Raw genomic sequence first — 17725 nt, 5'->3', positions numbered from 1 at the left:
CACCTGGTTATAATGAAGATAGTGAACATTTTGATACAGTTTGTGCAAAGACTGGCCTATGCCAGTATCTCTTAAAAGTGCAGTAATTTGAGGACTTTGCGTTTGTTTTTTAATAAATAGTCCTTTCTGACTTTTGGATTTAATTTGATCCAGATTATGTACTTGAGCTAGCAGTGTAGTGGATAGCACAATATTCACGACTGACCAAGACCCATGAAAATGATGTAAACCAAGAAACCCGTCTTAAGTTGTTACTGGGATTTAGTATCTTGCAGCTCTTGGGTTTGGATCCAGGGACTCTCTTTAATTCCTTTTTGTCTTTCTGACACCACTTTATTTCATGTGATCTTCCTTGAAAGGAGAAGGAACAGATCCACAGAACTTCTACAAACCAGCTCTGATCAGAAATGGTAACAGTAGAGTCTCCAGTGCTGACTGGTCTGATGCAGTTGCTAGCAGTACAGCTGCAGTGGGCATTTGGCTTGCGGTTATCAGAAGAAAACATCTGCTAATTCTAATTAGAGGTATGGTGAGAGTTTTCCCAGGAAGTATGGTTGCAGAGCTTCTGTCTGACAGAGCCTGTGCAGTTAGTCTTCAGTTCTCAGGGTAAAAGCACAACAAACCAAGTGCTATGAACCTGAAGTTTCCAGTGTGCCACGTGTCCATAGTTACTTAGGTCATTCCTCTTGAAGCCTAATCTCTCTTTGAAATTTCCTGTGGCTCCAATGATAAGTACTTATCTGGACTAATAATACTAATTTGAGAAACACACCTCTACTTGTTTTTACTTTTTTTTTTTTTTCTTTTGAAGATACTACTCAATTAGTGAACAGTATTTCAGATCTTAAGCAGCAGGAAACTGGCATTCTTTTATTTTAAGGCAGGGTTAGGTCTTGGGCCCCAGAGATTCATATCTACCTACTGTCACCTAACTACGCAGATAATTAGTGTCAGTACAAAAGGACTTGTATGTGTCTGACTTTTAAACAATAGGAGTGGCATTTTGATTATCTATTTGTATTGAAAAAGGTAACTTGAATGGCAGGGCAATTTATCCAATCACGTTGGGGGGTACTTAGTACACCAGGCATACCCATGTTTTTTACACTTTAATTTAAATGTTGGTGAGGAAACATGACTGAGCTCATACTTCTGTTATTTACAGCTGAATAGTACTGCCCTGCCTCAAAGACAGTATACAAATAGCCAGGATCTCTTAAAGGGAACTGAAAGAATTAGAGGATTTCTACTGGTTCTGGTAGATGTTTGAGCCCTTTCTGCACTGCTATGAACTGCACATAACTTTACACATAGGAGAAATGACCAGCTATTAAGCAGGGTAAAACACCATTTAAATGCCACTCTTGAGGTTTTGCAATGTAGTTGTAGTGTGCTTTTTTTTTTTTCTTTTTCTCTTGCCCAACAATAGTTGGATGTAGGAGAACACTTCTTAAATCTCAGCAATTTTGGGTCAAATCTGAAACCAACTGAAGGATAGAGTTTTGCCACTTTCTTTACTGGACTGAAAACAGCCCATCTAAGTTTTGAGCTATTACTTCTGTGTCAAATACAATTACAAATAATTTATTTTTGGAACAATACGTACAATTTTTTTTGCAAGTGTTCATCTTCATGTAATTGCAACTAATACATCTTTAAAATTATTCATTTAACTGAATTTTTTTATTAAGTAAGCATTAGTGAAGGCATCTATCATGAAATAACCTAGGTGTTTTTAATCACCTAATTTGTTAGTATAAGTGGTATCTGTGATATTCACAGATACTGTTCTGAAAGCATTAATTTTACTTAGCATAGCAATATGCTGCCTACCTCTGGGTCTTCAACAGGAATTTTCTTGATTCTCAAGTTTTTCTTTTAAGAGGTTTTTGGGATTGGGTTGCTTGGGGTTTGGGTTTTTTTTTTGTTATTTTGGGGTTTGTTTGGCTGGTTGCTTTTTTTGCTTCATGAAGACCAGACTGTCATACTAGTAAACAGTATAGAAACCACATCTATGAAAACACTACATCTAATTGTCCTTTCCTGTGATCTTAAAACAAGTCAACGTGACCCATAAAAAAGCATTTGCCTCAATCTGGAGAGAACCTGAAACTGATCCCAACTAAAGTTTTTTAATCATCTTGGTGAGTACCAGTGACATTTCACATACCGGTAGTGTTAATTATTATTAGATAATGTCTAATACCTGAGTAACAACACCTGCAATGTATACACCGCCACAGCAGGAGGTGTGGATCTGGCTTGGTTTGGTTGTGTTGCTTTTCCTCCTTGTTTTGGTAAACTGTCTACATCTTCTACCTACTATTTTGAGCTGAATCAATGTGGTTTTCCTTGGAATCTTGACTCCCCTTCAGTGCTTTTTTTTTTTTTTTTTTTAACAGATGCAAATAGTATGTTCTGTTACAATTCTTGTTTTCAATCATGAAAATGAGAGGAGCTGATGAAAATACTACTACAGCATGGTCATGGTTGTAGTGTGTAATTTTGAGATGTCAATGTCCGTATGCCAGGAAGAATGGAGAAAAAATACACCAACAGTTTATAATTGCTTAAAATACATTACAGTTACTGTTAGAGCATGGAAATATCAGAATTGTTTCTATGAAAAGAAGAAAGCTGTGGCTTGAATTTGATTTGAAAAGAAACTGATTGCTTTAGACTTCTGAAAATCCAGTTAATAGCTGCCTGGTTAAACACTTAGGCTTTGGTGACAGTATTTGACAATGATGACTGCGAAGAAAAAATATTTAAATAAAACCCTTGAGGAAGAAAGTTGTGAACAATACTTATTTTTACATTCTTAATTTTGTTTTTTTCAAATTAAATGAGAAATAAACCCAACTTTTTATTAAGTAATGCAGGGCAGTTTTAAATAATGTTTCCTAAAGACTCTTCTGACAGTGAATAAATGCAGATCATGTTCTAAGAAGCAAGATGTAGTTCTTGAGCCATCTGCAATCCATTTATTGAAGAGTGAGATTTCCATGAGATTATTTTGTGCAAGTGATCAGAAGCAGTGACTGAGATACCCAGTACAACTGTGTTCTGTAAGGAAAAGAAACTTTTGGAATGCATGGTGTCTATTTTTATAAGCTGAAAATAGTGTTAAAAACCCTATTGCCTTTGGTAACCTTTATACATTAAGCTTCTGAAGACTGTTTTTGTAAGATATCTTTGAGTAATTGTTTTACTTTTTATGTGTATGTAGAACCCCTGAACTTAAACTTTGCTTTCTATGTTGGCTGCAAAAGTAACCACTGTGGAGTATGAGAAAAGGTTCTGCTTTTTCTGAAAAATGGGAAATTAAAATTTTAGTAATAACTGTCAGTTCTTCATTAGCCACAAAGCAAAACAAGTCAGTTGATGTGAAGAGGACATCATGTTTACCCTCATGAGTCACCTCTCAAAACTGTAAAGGAAGAAACTTTTTCTGAAATTTAAATTAAAATTAATTAGCCTTAGAATACTTGATTACACCTCAAGCTACTTTGAATTGAGTGCACCTAAACTGCTGCCTTTTTTTTTTTTTTAAGGAGTTAAATTTCACTCTTTTTATTTCAGCCTTTAACATTTCATTGATACATTAGGTCTAGAACATACCTACTGCTTAATAACCGTCTTGGAAGAGCTTTTAAAAGTGATTGCTTTACAGGGAAAATTACAATTAAAGATTACAGAGATGTCCGTCAGTGTTCATCTGCATTTTAAAAATTATATCTCATCAGTTGGGGCTCAAATTTGATGTCCTGGATTAGATCTCAGATATGGCTAGCTGTTCAGCTTCCCTCCTCCCAGTCCTCAAGCAGCTGTGACTGTTGCAGTTAAGCACACATGTCATCCTTCCAGCTTCAGGGAAAGAAAGACTGAGAAGAGCATTTAGGGAGAATGGTGTTATCAACAACCTTAACGTCCAGGATAGCTGTAGGAGAACAGCAGCAAAGAAGAGATGATCAACCTTGGCAGGGAAGTGGGGGGGAAGTCAGCAGTGACTTCTTGCCATCCTTTTGAGACAAGGGCAGGAAATAGTCCAGAACACCAGTATTTTTGTTGGAGAATGAGCAAATTTAGCTAGCAGAGAAAGCAAATGAGTGCCAAAGAGTATCTTGATCTGTCTGGATGTTGAGGGCTTTTCTGGGCAACTATAGTATAGTATTAGAAAAGTCTTAATGAAGTAAAAGAGTGGTTTATTGTAAATGGAGGAGTAGACAAATCAGTATTGATAGTAGGAGTAGACAACATGAGGTTTTTAACAAACTAGTTATATTTAGGATATACAGGACTAGTGAAGCTTCTCCAATCCCAAAGATTTAAGCAGCAGGAAAAGTTTTATTAATACATTCTAATCTGAATTATGACTCTTATAACTTACCTCCTTATCTGAACCAGAATTTTCATCTAGATATGTTGTTCTGCATTGCTCTTTCCTCTATAAATCACTATAACAGAATTCAGAAATTAAGACAATTTCAGTTACGGAAAAGCAACTGTCTTGAGAAATTTTTGTTTCAGTGGCTGCTTTTGAAGTTGTTTCTAGCAGTTTACATAGGCAAATAAAGCACACAACTATCCTGTTGAAACCTCAGAAGAAATAAGGTAGAATAGGTTGAGGTAAGCCACACTTTTTTTTTACTTTTTTTAAAATAAAAATCAGAAGTGCGACCTAGTTTAATTTGTAATGGGATATGGTGAGGCTATAAAAGATAAGCCTGCCTTTTAATATGTGCTATCAGATAAATAGTAAATATTGTGACAGTGAAGAATGCATGATGGTATACAGGCCACAATATAGGTAAGATTTTTTTTTTTTTTTAAATTATACATTATAAGATGGGGGGTGAGACAAACCTGCATAACACTAACACAAGTGTTGACTATCGAATATATATATTATTTGCATCTTATTTGGAGTTACATGATGCTAACATGTTTTACAAACATCATGGATTTGGAATGAATGTACCGTGTGCTCTTACCCATTCCAACAGAGCTTCCAGAACAGGTTACTGAAATGACATGAAACAGTAGTATAAATATCAGGTGTCAGTTTGTAAGCTGGAAAATGTTAGTAATCTGTAGAATGTAGTCCATGCTATACAACTATGCAATACCATCAGATAGCACTAGTTTTATAATGGATTAAATTTCTGCCTTGGGAAAGGAATCCCAAGGGAATTACTACTCCTTTAAACAATTTTTACTTTAAAAATGTGCTTAGGAGTGGTTCATAGAAGTTCTTGATTTGTTTCTTTATTCAAAACCAGTAATTCTATAAAACAAATTAGAAAACAAAACAATTAAAAATCCTCATTTATTTGCTTCTGTATTCTAACCACTACTAGCCTCCCAACTGAAAATTAACTTCTCTGTATTCACCAGGTTATGGGTGATCTAGTTAAGAGGCACCTGTGTAGATAAGCATGCCCAGTGCCAAAAGGCTCCTGTGAAGTTCCCGTCACAGATATTGCAAGATAGCACCCATGAAGTTTACTCTGGAGTCGACACTAGAATAGAAAAGTTCTATTCCATGCCACCTTTACTCACATAACTTTGGATTACGTTCTAACCATCTAGCATGCATGGACAAAAATACATCATTCAAAGAAATTTAAGTTTTACCTGAATATATTTTTTTAGGACAAAATGTAAGATTCGGCCCCTTATCAGTAACTGGAGATACTACCACTGTGTAGACATCCCCACAAGGTATCTCAGTGATATCGCAGTGACTTAGACCTGAGCTAGGGGTACAGGTGAAATTGCCTTTTGAGCCATGTAAATCAGTATTGTAGTTTATTGTTTCATCAGAAGCTCGCCAGTATACCCTGATGCCATTATTGCCGAGTCTATATAGCTTCACCCCAGAAGGGCAGCAAGCACCTAATAAAATAAGAAACATTAATAAGCAAATTTTGTGAACCGACAATACATTATAAATTCCTAGAGTGCATTTTAAACCAGATGATATGATTACTATCACACCAGATTCCAGCATTTCCATGAGAAATTATTATTTCACAGAAAGCCAAAATAATTCTTGAACTGAACCGGGGAAGAAAATGTTCTATCAGACTCATATTATGGAGCTGGAATTCAGCCATTGTTTTACAGGTTGGAATATTGTTGCTCTCTCCTGACTATGGAGGCACCAGGGCTACCTTAGAATGCCCAGAGTCTTTTTGTGGTCTCTAAAATTTAATTATGCTATAGCATAATTTAAATTAAAAAATTGGTTCTGGAGCAATGTTATCAAAACTTCTTTATATGGCCAACTGATGGCCATTATAAGAACAGGGTTCAAATGATACGTGAAAATAATCCAAAGTGCATTTATTTAAAAGAGGGAACTGCAAGTGTATTAACTGTGTATAGAATTTCAGCTGCACTATTTGTATGAGAGGAACACTATACAAAGTAAGTTGTATATTGAGTCTTTTTCTTCCCGATTGCATTTACAATTCACATACTGGAAGAATATCCTTGATATGTGCAACTGGATGTCAAACCCGTTTCACTGATTGCTTTCAGAGATACTGTATAGTTGGTGCCACATGTGATGCATCCCAGGAGACAGTAGTTTTGAAGAGTGTGACACTTTGCCTGTCCTTTCGGGGACTCCAGTGTTGTTATGTATGTCTGTGCACCCATCCCAACAGACCAGCTGATATTTGTTACAGACTGTGTCACTTGAGTTAGTAACAGGTCGTTAGGGCAACAAGGAGCTTAAAAAGAACAAAAAATAGAGAAGTCAATTCTGGTTTGTACTTGGAAAATGGAAGGTATTTGGGGGGGTTGCAACAAGAATAGTACATGATCAAGAGCAAAGGAATGAAGACGTGCATACTTTTCAGGCAAACATTAACATGCTGAAAAATACTTGACTATTCTGTCAAGCTTCTAATAAACAGAATGTCAATAAAAGTTCAATTTGTCTATAACAGTGAGCTATAACCGTGGAATTATAATAAGATGATTGTTCACCAAGATACTAAAAATTACTAAAATTTGTCATCAGAATATCAAGGTACATCTGTAGTTTAATTAAGCAGGGTCCATCTCTGCCCCTCAAGTCATATAGCTCAGTCCAGCTCTGTCTCTGTTTAAAGTCTCTTCCTCCAAACTGCCTGTGAAAAATAAATCCTAGTGTACATTAACCTCTGAACTGTGTCTGGACACTGGCTAGGTAAGTGGTACAGGACAAAACTCTGCTAGCAAATTAATAGCAGGAATGGTGGGTAGGATGTGCTTTAATCTGTTCTTCACGCTGTTTATTTGTTGAAATGGACATCACCTCATTGCCTTTCCTGGTAATATTAAACGTCAAAATGCTGATAAGGAAGTTATGCGTTACATTAGTGGATTATGGTGTTACATTTTAGTTAGCTGTGCCAGATGATGATTTGTTGCACTAAGGCTTCTCAGTATGAGGCAAGTGCCAAGCGATCCTTCCTTCTCACACACACAAAGATACATACATGTTTAAGCAGAGGACAGCTAGCATCCAGCAATAGACAGTATAATATGCACACATTGTAATTAAAAAAAAACAAGCCAAAAACATAAAGAGACATAGAACTATTTTAATATTATGCTGCTAAATATTTTACACTATATACAAGTCCCACATACCTGTCTCTAAAGGGACACTGTAGCTTGGTAAGCTCTGTCCTGCTGGTGATCTTGCTATAGCACTGACAGAGAAAGCAGATCCGCAGGGAAGATGAATTAGGGTACAGGAATTTCCAGAGCTTGTGCAATGCCAAAGTCCAGCCTCTCCTCTGGCAGTGACAATATATGTAGCTTCTTCATTGTTAGATTGCCAGTGCACACTGATTGCAGAAAGAGCCTCCTTTGAGATACTTTTGATTTCAGGACTGCAGGGAGCTGAAATATTTCATATTAACTGTATTTAAACAGATCGTTTATGCATACTATGTAAGTTACACATGAAAATTAAGTTCCAGTTAGAACTGACAAACTACTTTGGAAAAGTATATGATCCGTAGATGTTTGCTCCTGGTGAGAATTTAGAACTTGTGACAGAACAGGCAACATAAGGATTCCGCATACAAAACCAGAGATGAATTGTAAATCTGGTTTTCAAAAACTTGGAGCCATCAGAAGCTTTCAGTCCAAATCGGTTTCTAGCTCCCTGCTTGCAGTATACGTTTAAAGATTTCCAGTATTTTGGGGGGTTTTTTATCAGTTACAGTAACTTAGCACTCCAGTAATGCTTTTCATCCATGAATCACTGCAGCATCTAACTAATCATTCCTTCTGCTAAAGGAAAATAAGAACGCTCATAATACCTGTTGCCACGTACTTGGATGCACACGACGTGTTGCTGCCCCTGGCCTCGCTGAAAGAATAAACCGTGATATTATAGCGGGTGTTGCACGGCAGAGCCGACAAGGTGCAGGCCGTGGCGGTGTCGTTGCAGCGCACCACGCCGCTCCCGCCCAGGGCTCTCGTTTCGTACATTTCAGCACCTCGGACAGGAGCCCAGGTGACCTCCACGGTGTCGCTCGCCACGAGCACCGCCCTGAAGTCGCTGGGGCAACAAGGCGCTGGGGACAGACAAGGCAGAGAGGGAGGCTTGAACGCGACCTGAAAGCCGGCACGAAACCCCAAAGCCTCCTTTTGTTCATCTGTGCGCTTCGTGGCTTAAGTCTCCAAAGGAGACCGGTACTGTGCAAACGGTCTCATTAATCCCAGGCTTGCTTCTTGAATTAATTCAGTACCCCTCCTTCCAAATCAATAGAGGGCATTCTAATGTATAGGTAAGACATAGGAATGATGTATATCCTTGATTTAAAATTTCAGAGCATCTAGAGGTTAAATAACTCTAAACAATTTCCTATTGAACTCGTTATTTTTTCATTTTCCAAATATGATAACTCTCCATGAGGAAGTTTAAGACTTAGGTACACCCTTCCTAAGGCAACAGAAAAAAACAAACAAACAAAAAACCAAAACCCAAGACCAGAATTCAAATGTTATGCCAGGACTGTGTGTTGTTCATATGTCCTTGCCTGATGATTGTGAATCGTCAAACTATTTTCAAGTTTGTAAGCATGTTGTTGCACTTGACTATGCAAGTTGAATTCAACTGCAGCGTGAAGTGGTTCTTTTTCTCTGCCAACCTTTGTGTGTTTTGCCCAAAAATTGAATAAAAATAGAACTTTAAGTCATTACCTTCCAATAAAAATGTTCAATCAGCTTACCATAAACACAGTTAAAGGATCCAAAATGAATTTGCAAGAATACATTGCTACTTACCAGTACTGTAATTCAATACATTGCCTAGAGGACTCTGCCCTGCCTTGTTATATGCAAAGACACTAATGAAATAAGTGAAGCCACAGTCCGACTGGAAATGGCATTGAGTATGTGATGTGTTGCAGTGCACTTCCAAGCCATCATCACTCTTCACAAAAACCACATAATAATGACCAAAATTGACGCTAGACCATGATACCAACAAGTGGCCAGGCTCATCCCCTTCAACTGATATATTTACTGGTGCACAAGGAACTGAAAAAAAACATTTAAAAAAGAAAAAAAATAATTGTAATCAGAATATTTTTATTGAAGTTATACTTTTGGGGAATAAAGGAAAATCAGGAATATATAGAATTATTCTACTCAGCTTGAACAGTTGTTCTGTCTTGTTCAAGAAAACAGCAACTTATCTGCCTTTACAGAGGATGCTACTTGCATTTAGACGAAAAGAGAATATGATTTTTACAGACCAAAATAGATGCTACCTTCATGTTTTTACTGAAAAGAGATCTGCTTAAGGAGCCCCTGTGAAGAAAAACTGTGGCACCAGGCAGTATTTCAAAAGGACCTGGCACAGTCAGTGCTCACAAATAGTAGTTTTGGATGACAATCAGAATACTAGCTTGAATAGCAGTTGGCATCCAAAAGCCTTTATGTGAAAACCCTTTATATATTGGTATGAAACTCACTGGCTGTGTCTGAATAGAGCTGTCCTTTGCTCAGGTTTCCTTCCTGGTGGCATCCCAAAATGTCACATTAAACTGCAAACCCCATGGCTTTTGCTTAAATAATTTCCTTTCTTTCTAGTTCAAAAAGTTTAGCTTGTTGCTATTAGAATGAATATACATGATCTAGCTGAAGCAATGTTGGCTAAGAAGATTACAGCCCACAACTTAAAAGTTGGCTCTTGCTTACTCTCTCATACTGTTAGATCCACCTCTGAGTTGCTCACATGGATGATCTCTAACTCGTATCAGTGAGAAGTCAAAATGAAGCAGGTTACATCTAATAATTAAGTAAATAATGTGTTTTTAAGGTAGCACATAATAACTAAAATGGTTTAGGTTTTGTTTACATGGGCAGTTCACCTAACAGGTCAGGAAGCAATAACCTCTGATATGGCAGTGGTGCTAAGTAGTTGAAACAAGCAACCTTTTGTCCTGACAAAGCTGCTACCCAAGAGCGATCTGTGACAGTATCTTAATTTAGTATAGTGGTGCTACTTTAGCTGAGTGTGGCTTTGTTGACCTCCTTTCTAACTAACAACTAAATTTAGCCTAGAACAGTGATCAGCCTAGGGCCAGTCCTTAATGCTATTTCCTCACAGATTTCTCCCAACTGATTTGTGACAGACCTGACACAGTAGGACAGATCTGTTATTCCTTACATTCGTTTTACACTCAGAAAATTGACTTTAGAACAGTTACTTCTGCAAGAGTTAAAAACCAGAGGCTTACTGGTTTATACACCATTGCATGTTCTTCTCACAGAAATATGAAGAAAGTTTAGGCTATGATCCCCGAAATAGAAAGGTACATGGCACAGTTCATGCACGAAGTTCAGAAGCAGAAATAACTATTTGAGAACCACTTGTGAATTGTAATGGACTAATTTACATTTGAAATTAAAGAAATACACGTTAAAATGCAATAAACTGAATAAGGATCAATGACACATACTAGTTTTTAAGCTTACTGCATCAGTAGGGTTACTGGATCCAGCATCATTGTATGCTGTGACAGAAACATAATATTCAGAGCTGCATTGGAGTGATGGCACCATGCAGGAGGCAGAAGATGTGTTACACTTCAGTTTCAAGAGCCCACTGGAGGCTGTCACACTGTAAGTTAGAGCTCCTTCTGTTGGCATCCAAGAAACAATAGCTCTTAAGGCACCACTATTAAAAGCTACTTGAACATCCGCTGGTGCATTAGGACCTACGGTATATCAGTTTGGAACACATAAATACAACTTAACATATGGCCTACAGACATGATCTTTTTCATAACTTGCAAACTAAATACAATTTTCCTGGTGCAGACCTTACCCTCATTCATATTAAAGTGACAATTTTTTAAAGAAATAGTTCTAGTTGTACACCATCAGAAAGCTTTCTGTTGAAACTCCTTGCCTTATTTGAATATTTGCTTCTCACAGTTAGAAAAATCCTCAAATCAGTCTAAGCTTGTGTAATCCTTACCCAGGTCTGTCCTAGGTACAACTTCAGTGGTAGTTAATGGTATCTTTGCCTCAGTAATATTCATTAAACATAGCCATGTCATCTGAGCTTTTATGAACTTTGAGATGGGGTAAAAATTATATGATCTGAAAATCTACCCAATGTATCTTTGAAAAACATAACACAATCACGCATACACATAAATACTTCCTGGTGTATCTTTTTTTTTAATGCTTACTTGGTTTCAGAAAAGGAAATTTCTTACTTGTTCTTTGGTTGTATGTGAAATCATCTCCAGGTATCCCATTGACATTCCAGGCATATGCCTTGATAGTATAGAGAGTTCCTGGATCTAGATTTGTAAATATCAAGGACGTATTGGTGGTGTTCTCCTTCAGCATTCTGCCCAAACCATCTGATCTCATGAGGGACACAGAGAATCCAGCTGCCATATACACAGCTTTCCAGCTTACTGCAATGGAGTCACAACTCGGAGAACTAACAGACAGAATTGGAGCAGCCAGGACTGTTGAGAAAGAACACCAATTAAGCTTTTTGTTTTTCAGTAATGCTGTTTGAAAGGGCCAAATTTGAAATGAATACACAGAAACAACAATCACCAAACTCCGAGAGACAATTTCAGTGACAACAAAACCAGAAAAATAAATTAATGCAAGACTGACAGAATAAATATGTAAACTGATTTGGTGCATCCATTATGATATTACAGGTTTTGTAAAATGAATATAACTCACACACAAAGTATGAAAGGTTGAGTGTGTTGAAGAATGAAAATCACCAAGAAGATGCTGCATTTCCTGTCCTCTAAGTTTTACATTGTCTTATTATTTTATACTTTTAGCTGTTTCTTAATTTCTTCCATTCCCTCAAGTTACTTCTATTGTTAAAATAAAATCTGAATTTTTTAAAATAAAATATATAAATTCATACAAATTCTAGTAAAACTTCCTATTAAACAGTACTGTCATGAAGTAAACCATTAATTCAGACTCTTGTCCTGGTCATTAAGTCAGATGGCTGAATTCTAGTCCTCAAAATCTGAAAGGAGAATGTGATCAATACAATTTAAAATACAAGATTATAATAATTCAGTACTAGTACATGCCTGGGCTATACTGTTTATTGTCTGTTCAAATTTAAAAAAAAAAAAAAAGTTTGCATGAATGCTTTATATTATAATAACATTACAAAATTTGAAATAAGAATTTGAAAGTCCACCTGTTTTTGCTCTTCTGAAAGGTGAAGGCTGGCTTTTTCCTCCTGAATTTATGGATCTGATAGTGACTCTGTACAAGGTGGCAGGTTTCAGTCCCGTCAATGTGCCTGGAGAATTTGTAACTACAGTTTCAATGAAGGAATCTCCATCTTGTGCAGTCAGCAGATAACTAGTAGCCCCAGGTACTGCTCTCCATTCCACTGTGATACTGTTGCTAAGTTTTGAATAAGCTTTGTCAATAACAGGTATGTCTGGAGCTAAAACGGAAATAACGATAGACATACTGAAGTTGGGGAACTCAGCCCTGTGAAATGCTAATTGCTCCGAGCATTTCACAAAAACAAAGTGTAGGACAAATGGCCTACACTTTCTACGAATGTTTAAAATTTAAGTTAAATGAAGTTTAAGTGAACATTAAAAAAATACACAGAGTCTTGAGATATTCTAGACCAACTTTCAGCTTTCAATAAAAATATTCTAGTACCCTTGAAATCACTATTAAAAATGACCATTATTTAACCTAGGTTGCACTGAGAGGTCTCTTTTTTTGTCTTGCTCTATAGCCAATTAACCATACTGGATGTTTATAGAAAGCAATATACAAAGCAATATATACAAAGAAGAAGTGGATGTTTATACAAAGCAGTCTGAAATAGGATGCCGAATCATAGGCATTTCTATATCAGAGCAACATACAATAATTTAGTTTGGACCATGGGAAGTCATCTTATCCAACCCCCTGCTCAGAGCGGATATACTTAGTTATACAATAACATGACACATCAAATATTGCAATTAAATGCTTTTCTATTATGCTATGCTGCAGGGCATTCAGAAAGAGCTCTTGTGTACTGCTCTTGTGTACTGCAGTCACAAAAGTAACTACAGAGGGTGTATTTCTTAATCACAAGTAATTTATGTTCAGTAATCAGGATTTTCAGACTAGAATCAGCACATGTAAAGCAAGGCTGCAAAAAACTCACTAGAAGAGAAAACAAGATAAAATGAAGGTATATCCCCCCTAAAATTAAGAAAAGGAATGAAAAAATATTTGGGACAAAAGTATGCGCCTTGAGGCAAACTTATTTATAGCAAGGCAGCTAATTTGGGATTTCAGAGACCCCTTCAAGTATTATACATGGTTATACAACTCCTGAGCATTATGTCTGCTCTCAGTCCCAAGCAATTTCTTATTCAGCTATAGTCAGATACCCTCTTTTGCCCCACTTGTGAAAATCGTAACATATATTCTATATGACCATGCCTATGGGACATTTGCAGGTGTGTCTTTGTGATCTTGGAGCAAGCTATTGCACTATGATTTTTCTTCCTTCTAAAATACTGTCTTTAGTAACAATTCATAAAAATTTCTGTGCAGGAAATCCTTATGCAAGTCTAAGGGAGCTCCTTGCCTAACAGAGAATATATAGCACATGATTTATATCAGAAATAAATTACAGAACATTGATCATTAATATCTGTTCTCCCATAACTAAGCTAGCAACAGAGGTTTTTATATACTTACCAGAATAAACACTGCTGCTTTTTTATTTTCAATTTTTATTGTAATAATTACTTTTATAAGAAAGAAATTTACTGGAAAAATAATGGCTCTTTCTAAAAATTATCACTCAAATTCTTTTAAAAAGAGAATTTCAACAGAATATTTTTTTCAATTACATTTCGGTGAGGAAATAAAAGAGCACTTCTGTTCATATAGATTCTTCTTCAATATCCATCAATGACTTATATGCTACAAGTCCTTTTGTGAATGAAACAAAAATACCAGCATCAGTACTGAAAAATGTATGTAGCTTCACTTCTGCATTTCTAATGAAGGGTAGGTGATCTGGAAAGCTGCAGTCTGAGCAAGCTGTGCATGGCAGGTCAGGGAAACATATATATTAAAAAAAGGCAGAAGGGAAAAGGAGCTCCTTATGCTAATATTGAACTCAGTAAGAGAACCAGCAAAAGGCTTCAACAGGAATGGCAGCTATTCCCTACCAGTACAACGGAACATCAAGGATAAAATCCCAGTCCTACAGAGGTCAATGGAAATTATACTTCACAAAGTTTCTCTTACTAACCTGTTGACTGCATAATCTGTGTTTCTGCAAGAATAATTCCATTCTTGTCAATGGCTTCTGCTTGTATAGCATAAATAGTATTGGGAATTAATGAAGTTAGAGTTCCTTTAAGTGTAACATCACTAAAATGAGCCAGTAATGAATGGCCTACAGTATTCACAGCTGTAGCTGTGACTCTGTAAGAAGAGGCTCCTGAAAACTTGGGCCATCTGAGATAAATGCTTTGTGATGTCACATTGTATATAGACATAGAGAAACCTAAAAAAAAAAAAAAAAAAAATCATTATCAAAAAAACCATTTCAGTCATTCTTGAATTTAGTCAGGTCTTGACAAGAAGATTGTTCAGTGTTTTATCAAGCATCTACGTGACCTAATTTTCAGATGATTGGCATTCAACAGAATTTGGAGGTCACTTTTGTAATCCATTAATTACTCTAATAACTGCTGCTTGCTCTCATAATACCATGTTGTGATGATGGCTATTGTTCTTAAAATTCCCATATGCTGTAGTCTAATTATTTAAAAAAATACCGGGTATAATCCGTATGTGAATATGCAGCTAGTCTCAACAGTATTCCACACATGAATAGGATCAAATGCTTGTTTTACAAATCATGAAAAGAATATGCTACCGTAAGTATCCATGCAACAACATGTCTGCAACAATTGAGCATTTAAGACTCTTGACAGTGCAGTATATGAAGGAACATGTACTATCACCACAGAATGAATGAATTCTGAAAGCATTTCTTGTAATCTTGCATTCCTCATATTTTAAACTAGTCAGTATTCACATTTAAGGCAGTAAGAGCTGTAGGCACAAAAAACAAGATTAAAGAAAGTATAAAATGTTGTAAAACATTGGAAATATTTGCACTTAGGAGATCATGCTTCTTCTGGTGTGGTTTTTCATTTTTGGGGGGGTGGGTTGTTTGTTTGTTTTTAAATTAAAAGATACAACAATTAATTGGGTGCAAATATGGGACAGTTTGAATCCTATTTGTAGCACAGTTATGTAGGTAATGAGCAGCACAATTTGTCCAGCTGAGTGTTCTCCCTGGTCCATGTTAGTGTCAAGGTGTAAGTGGTCCGTCAGAATCTTTGTGCGAGTGTCTGACAGAATTGGGACTCCTAAAAATGAGGTTTAAAATTTATAAAGATATCAACATAGATTTTTTAAAGCTGAATCAAACTTGAAAACAATTTTTGTTTATAAAGCTACTAGAACATACAGAATGTTTTATTAGAAATCACACGTGTGTGTTCTCTTCAGAACCATTCAAAAATAATCAGGCAAAACCAAAATACCATTTTGAAGATTTACCTGCGTTCGATGAAAAGATCTGAAAAGGAAGATGTAAAAAAATTAGAAATACAAAGTGAAATATTTTATTTGGAAACTTGAAAAACTAATGATGTTACTAACAACAACTTAAAATACTACATTTTTTAACACATTGTACTGATACAATGTATTTGCTCAGATTCTTTAAGCATGGAAAGTTTGTGCAACCAAGGAGATCCAGTACAGGTATGCAGATCGTATTACTTCTTCATTTTCCTTTCTGAATCTGCCTATTGATCCAGTTTTCTGTTGTTGACAGACTTCAAAAGACCTGGGTCCTAATATATTATTTTATTTTTCAGTCACTTGCTAACGCTGCAAAAGTGTAATAGTAACAACGTATGAATGTAGAAGTGGGTGTCAGACAGTCTCCACCTTAACTTTTAGTTTACTTTTACAGAGAGTAAAATACCATTCTTGAAAATAGTTTTAAAGCAAATGAGTTGCACTCACCATTTCTAGGCAGTTGAAAAGCAGTCCAATAAATATTAATGATTTACTTTTTGCACTGTGCATCTTGTCAGAACTTTGTTCCAGCCTTCACATGGGGATGAGCTCAGGCTGATCCCTGCTGTGATCAGGAATATTTTGCAGCAGTGCTGTCACTGTAGCTTTACTCCCTGGGACGAGAGGAGGTTGCGTTAGGTTAGGCCCTCCTCCCTGCTGGACTACATACAGCCTGCCAGCGGTTACCAAAACCGTGGTGAAATGAGTCTGACATAGCATCAAACTTTTAGGCAGGCGGGTGGTGGTTCTTCTTCCCTTCTGTTACAGGATGCAGTTTCTGTATTGCTTATACAAGATTAAAAAATAATTAAGCCCAATGTAAATTCGAAATTTGCTGTTCAGCTTATTATCTATCCGCATTTTTGTCACTTACAAGGACCTTTTTTCCCCATCAGGAATGATGCCCTCATTGTAGTCCCCTTTGAACGGAACACCACCATACGACTGGGAACCACTCTTCCTCAGGCTTCGTGTTGTGGAAAGAGAAATTTTCCTCCAATTTCTTCATATTTGTATCAACTGCCAGTTCCCTTTTGACAACGTGTCTCTATGTTTTCCAGCTGTAACTTCTGACAGGCGATTTGAGGCATCAAGAAACGGTATCTTTCTATGAACAGAGAGTGTTTTCTTCGGTGCCTTACACGAACGTTAACAGGGAACCTGGGGACAGCTTTTATGAGGAAGCCACGGTAGCGAGGAGAGTTTTACACCCCGAGAGGACCCGGGACCACGGCAGGTTTCGCAGAGGCCGCCCCGGCCAGGCGGTCTCCCGCCCCCCCCCGGCTGCTCCCCGCACCGCACAAGGAGCCTGCCTCGGGGCTCGAGAGGCCGCTCCCGGCGTCCCGGCCTCACCTTCTGAGGAGCGAGAGGACCCTCCTTCCTCAGGGGACGCGCCCTGGTCACCGGGCCCTTCCCCAGCGGGAATTTCGTACCCCATTATCACAGAGAAAGGGGGCCCTGCGGCTGGCACGGCTCCGGAGGGGCTGGCACGGCTCCGGAGGGGCTGGCACGGCTCCGGAGGGGCTGGCACGGCTCCGGAGGGGCTGGCACGGCTCCGGAGGGCACCCGC

General features: G+C 37.4%; 1 protein-coding gene across 10 annotated transcripts; it reads right to left on the bottom strand.

Annotated features, from left to right (window-relative positions):
- Positions 1-2832: 2832 nt before the first annotated feature.
- On the bottom strand, positions 2833-17652 carry FNDC7 (fibronectin type III domain containing 7). 10 transcript variants are annotated; one of them, XM_030032070.2, is made up of 15 exons: positions 17030-17652; positions 16603-16769; positions 16129-16147; positions 14804-15061; positions 12719-12973; positions 11745-12005; positions 10980-11237; positions 9298-9552; positions 8328-8585; positions 7648-7902; positions 6486-6740; positions 5638-5898; positions 4995-5024; positions 4391-4457; positions 2833-3940 (listed from the first exon to the last, which is right to left on the bottom strand). In XM_030032070.2, the coding sequence occupies exons 2-14, from the start codon at positions 16663-16665 to the stop codon at positions 4417-4419; spliced, it is 2469 nt and encodes an 822-aa protein (XP_029887930.1). In that variant the 5' UTR covers positions 16666-16769; positions 17030-17652; the 3' UTR covers positions 2833-3940; positions 4391-4416. The 10 variants fall into 10 exon arrangements, with proteins under 10 accessions (XP_029887930.1, XP_029887931.1, XP_029887928.1 ...); XM_030032071.2 differs by having other exon boundaries at positions 17509-17652; XM_030032068.2 differs by having other exon boundaries at positions 16603-17652.
- Positions 17653-17725: the final 73 nt, after the last annotated feature.

This window comes from Aquila chrysaetos, chromosome 12 (assembly GCF_900496995.4).
Source record: "Aquila chrysaetos chrysaetos chromosome 12, bAquChr1.4, whole genome shotgun sequence".
Classification (NCBI taxonomy): domain Eukaryota; kingdom Metazoa; phylum Chordata; class Aves; order Accipitriformes; family Accipitridae; genus Aquila; species Aquila chrysaetos.
Note: the sequence above shows the minus strand (reverse complement) of the source record. Positions and strands in the feature narration are given on the sequence as shown.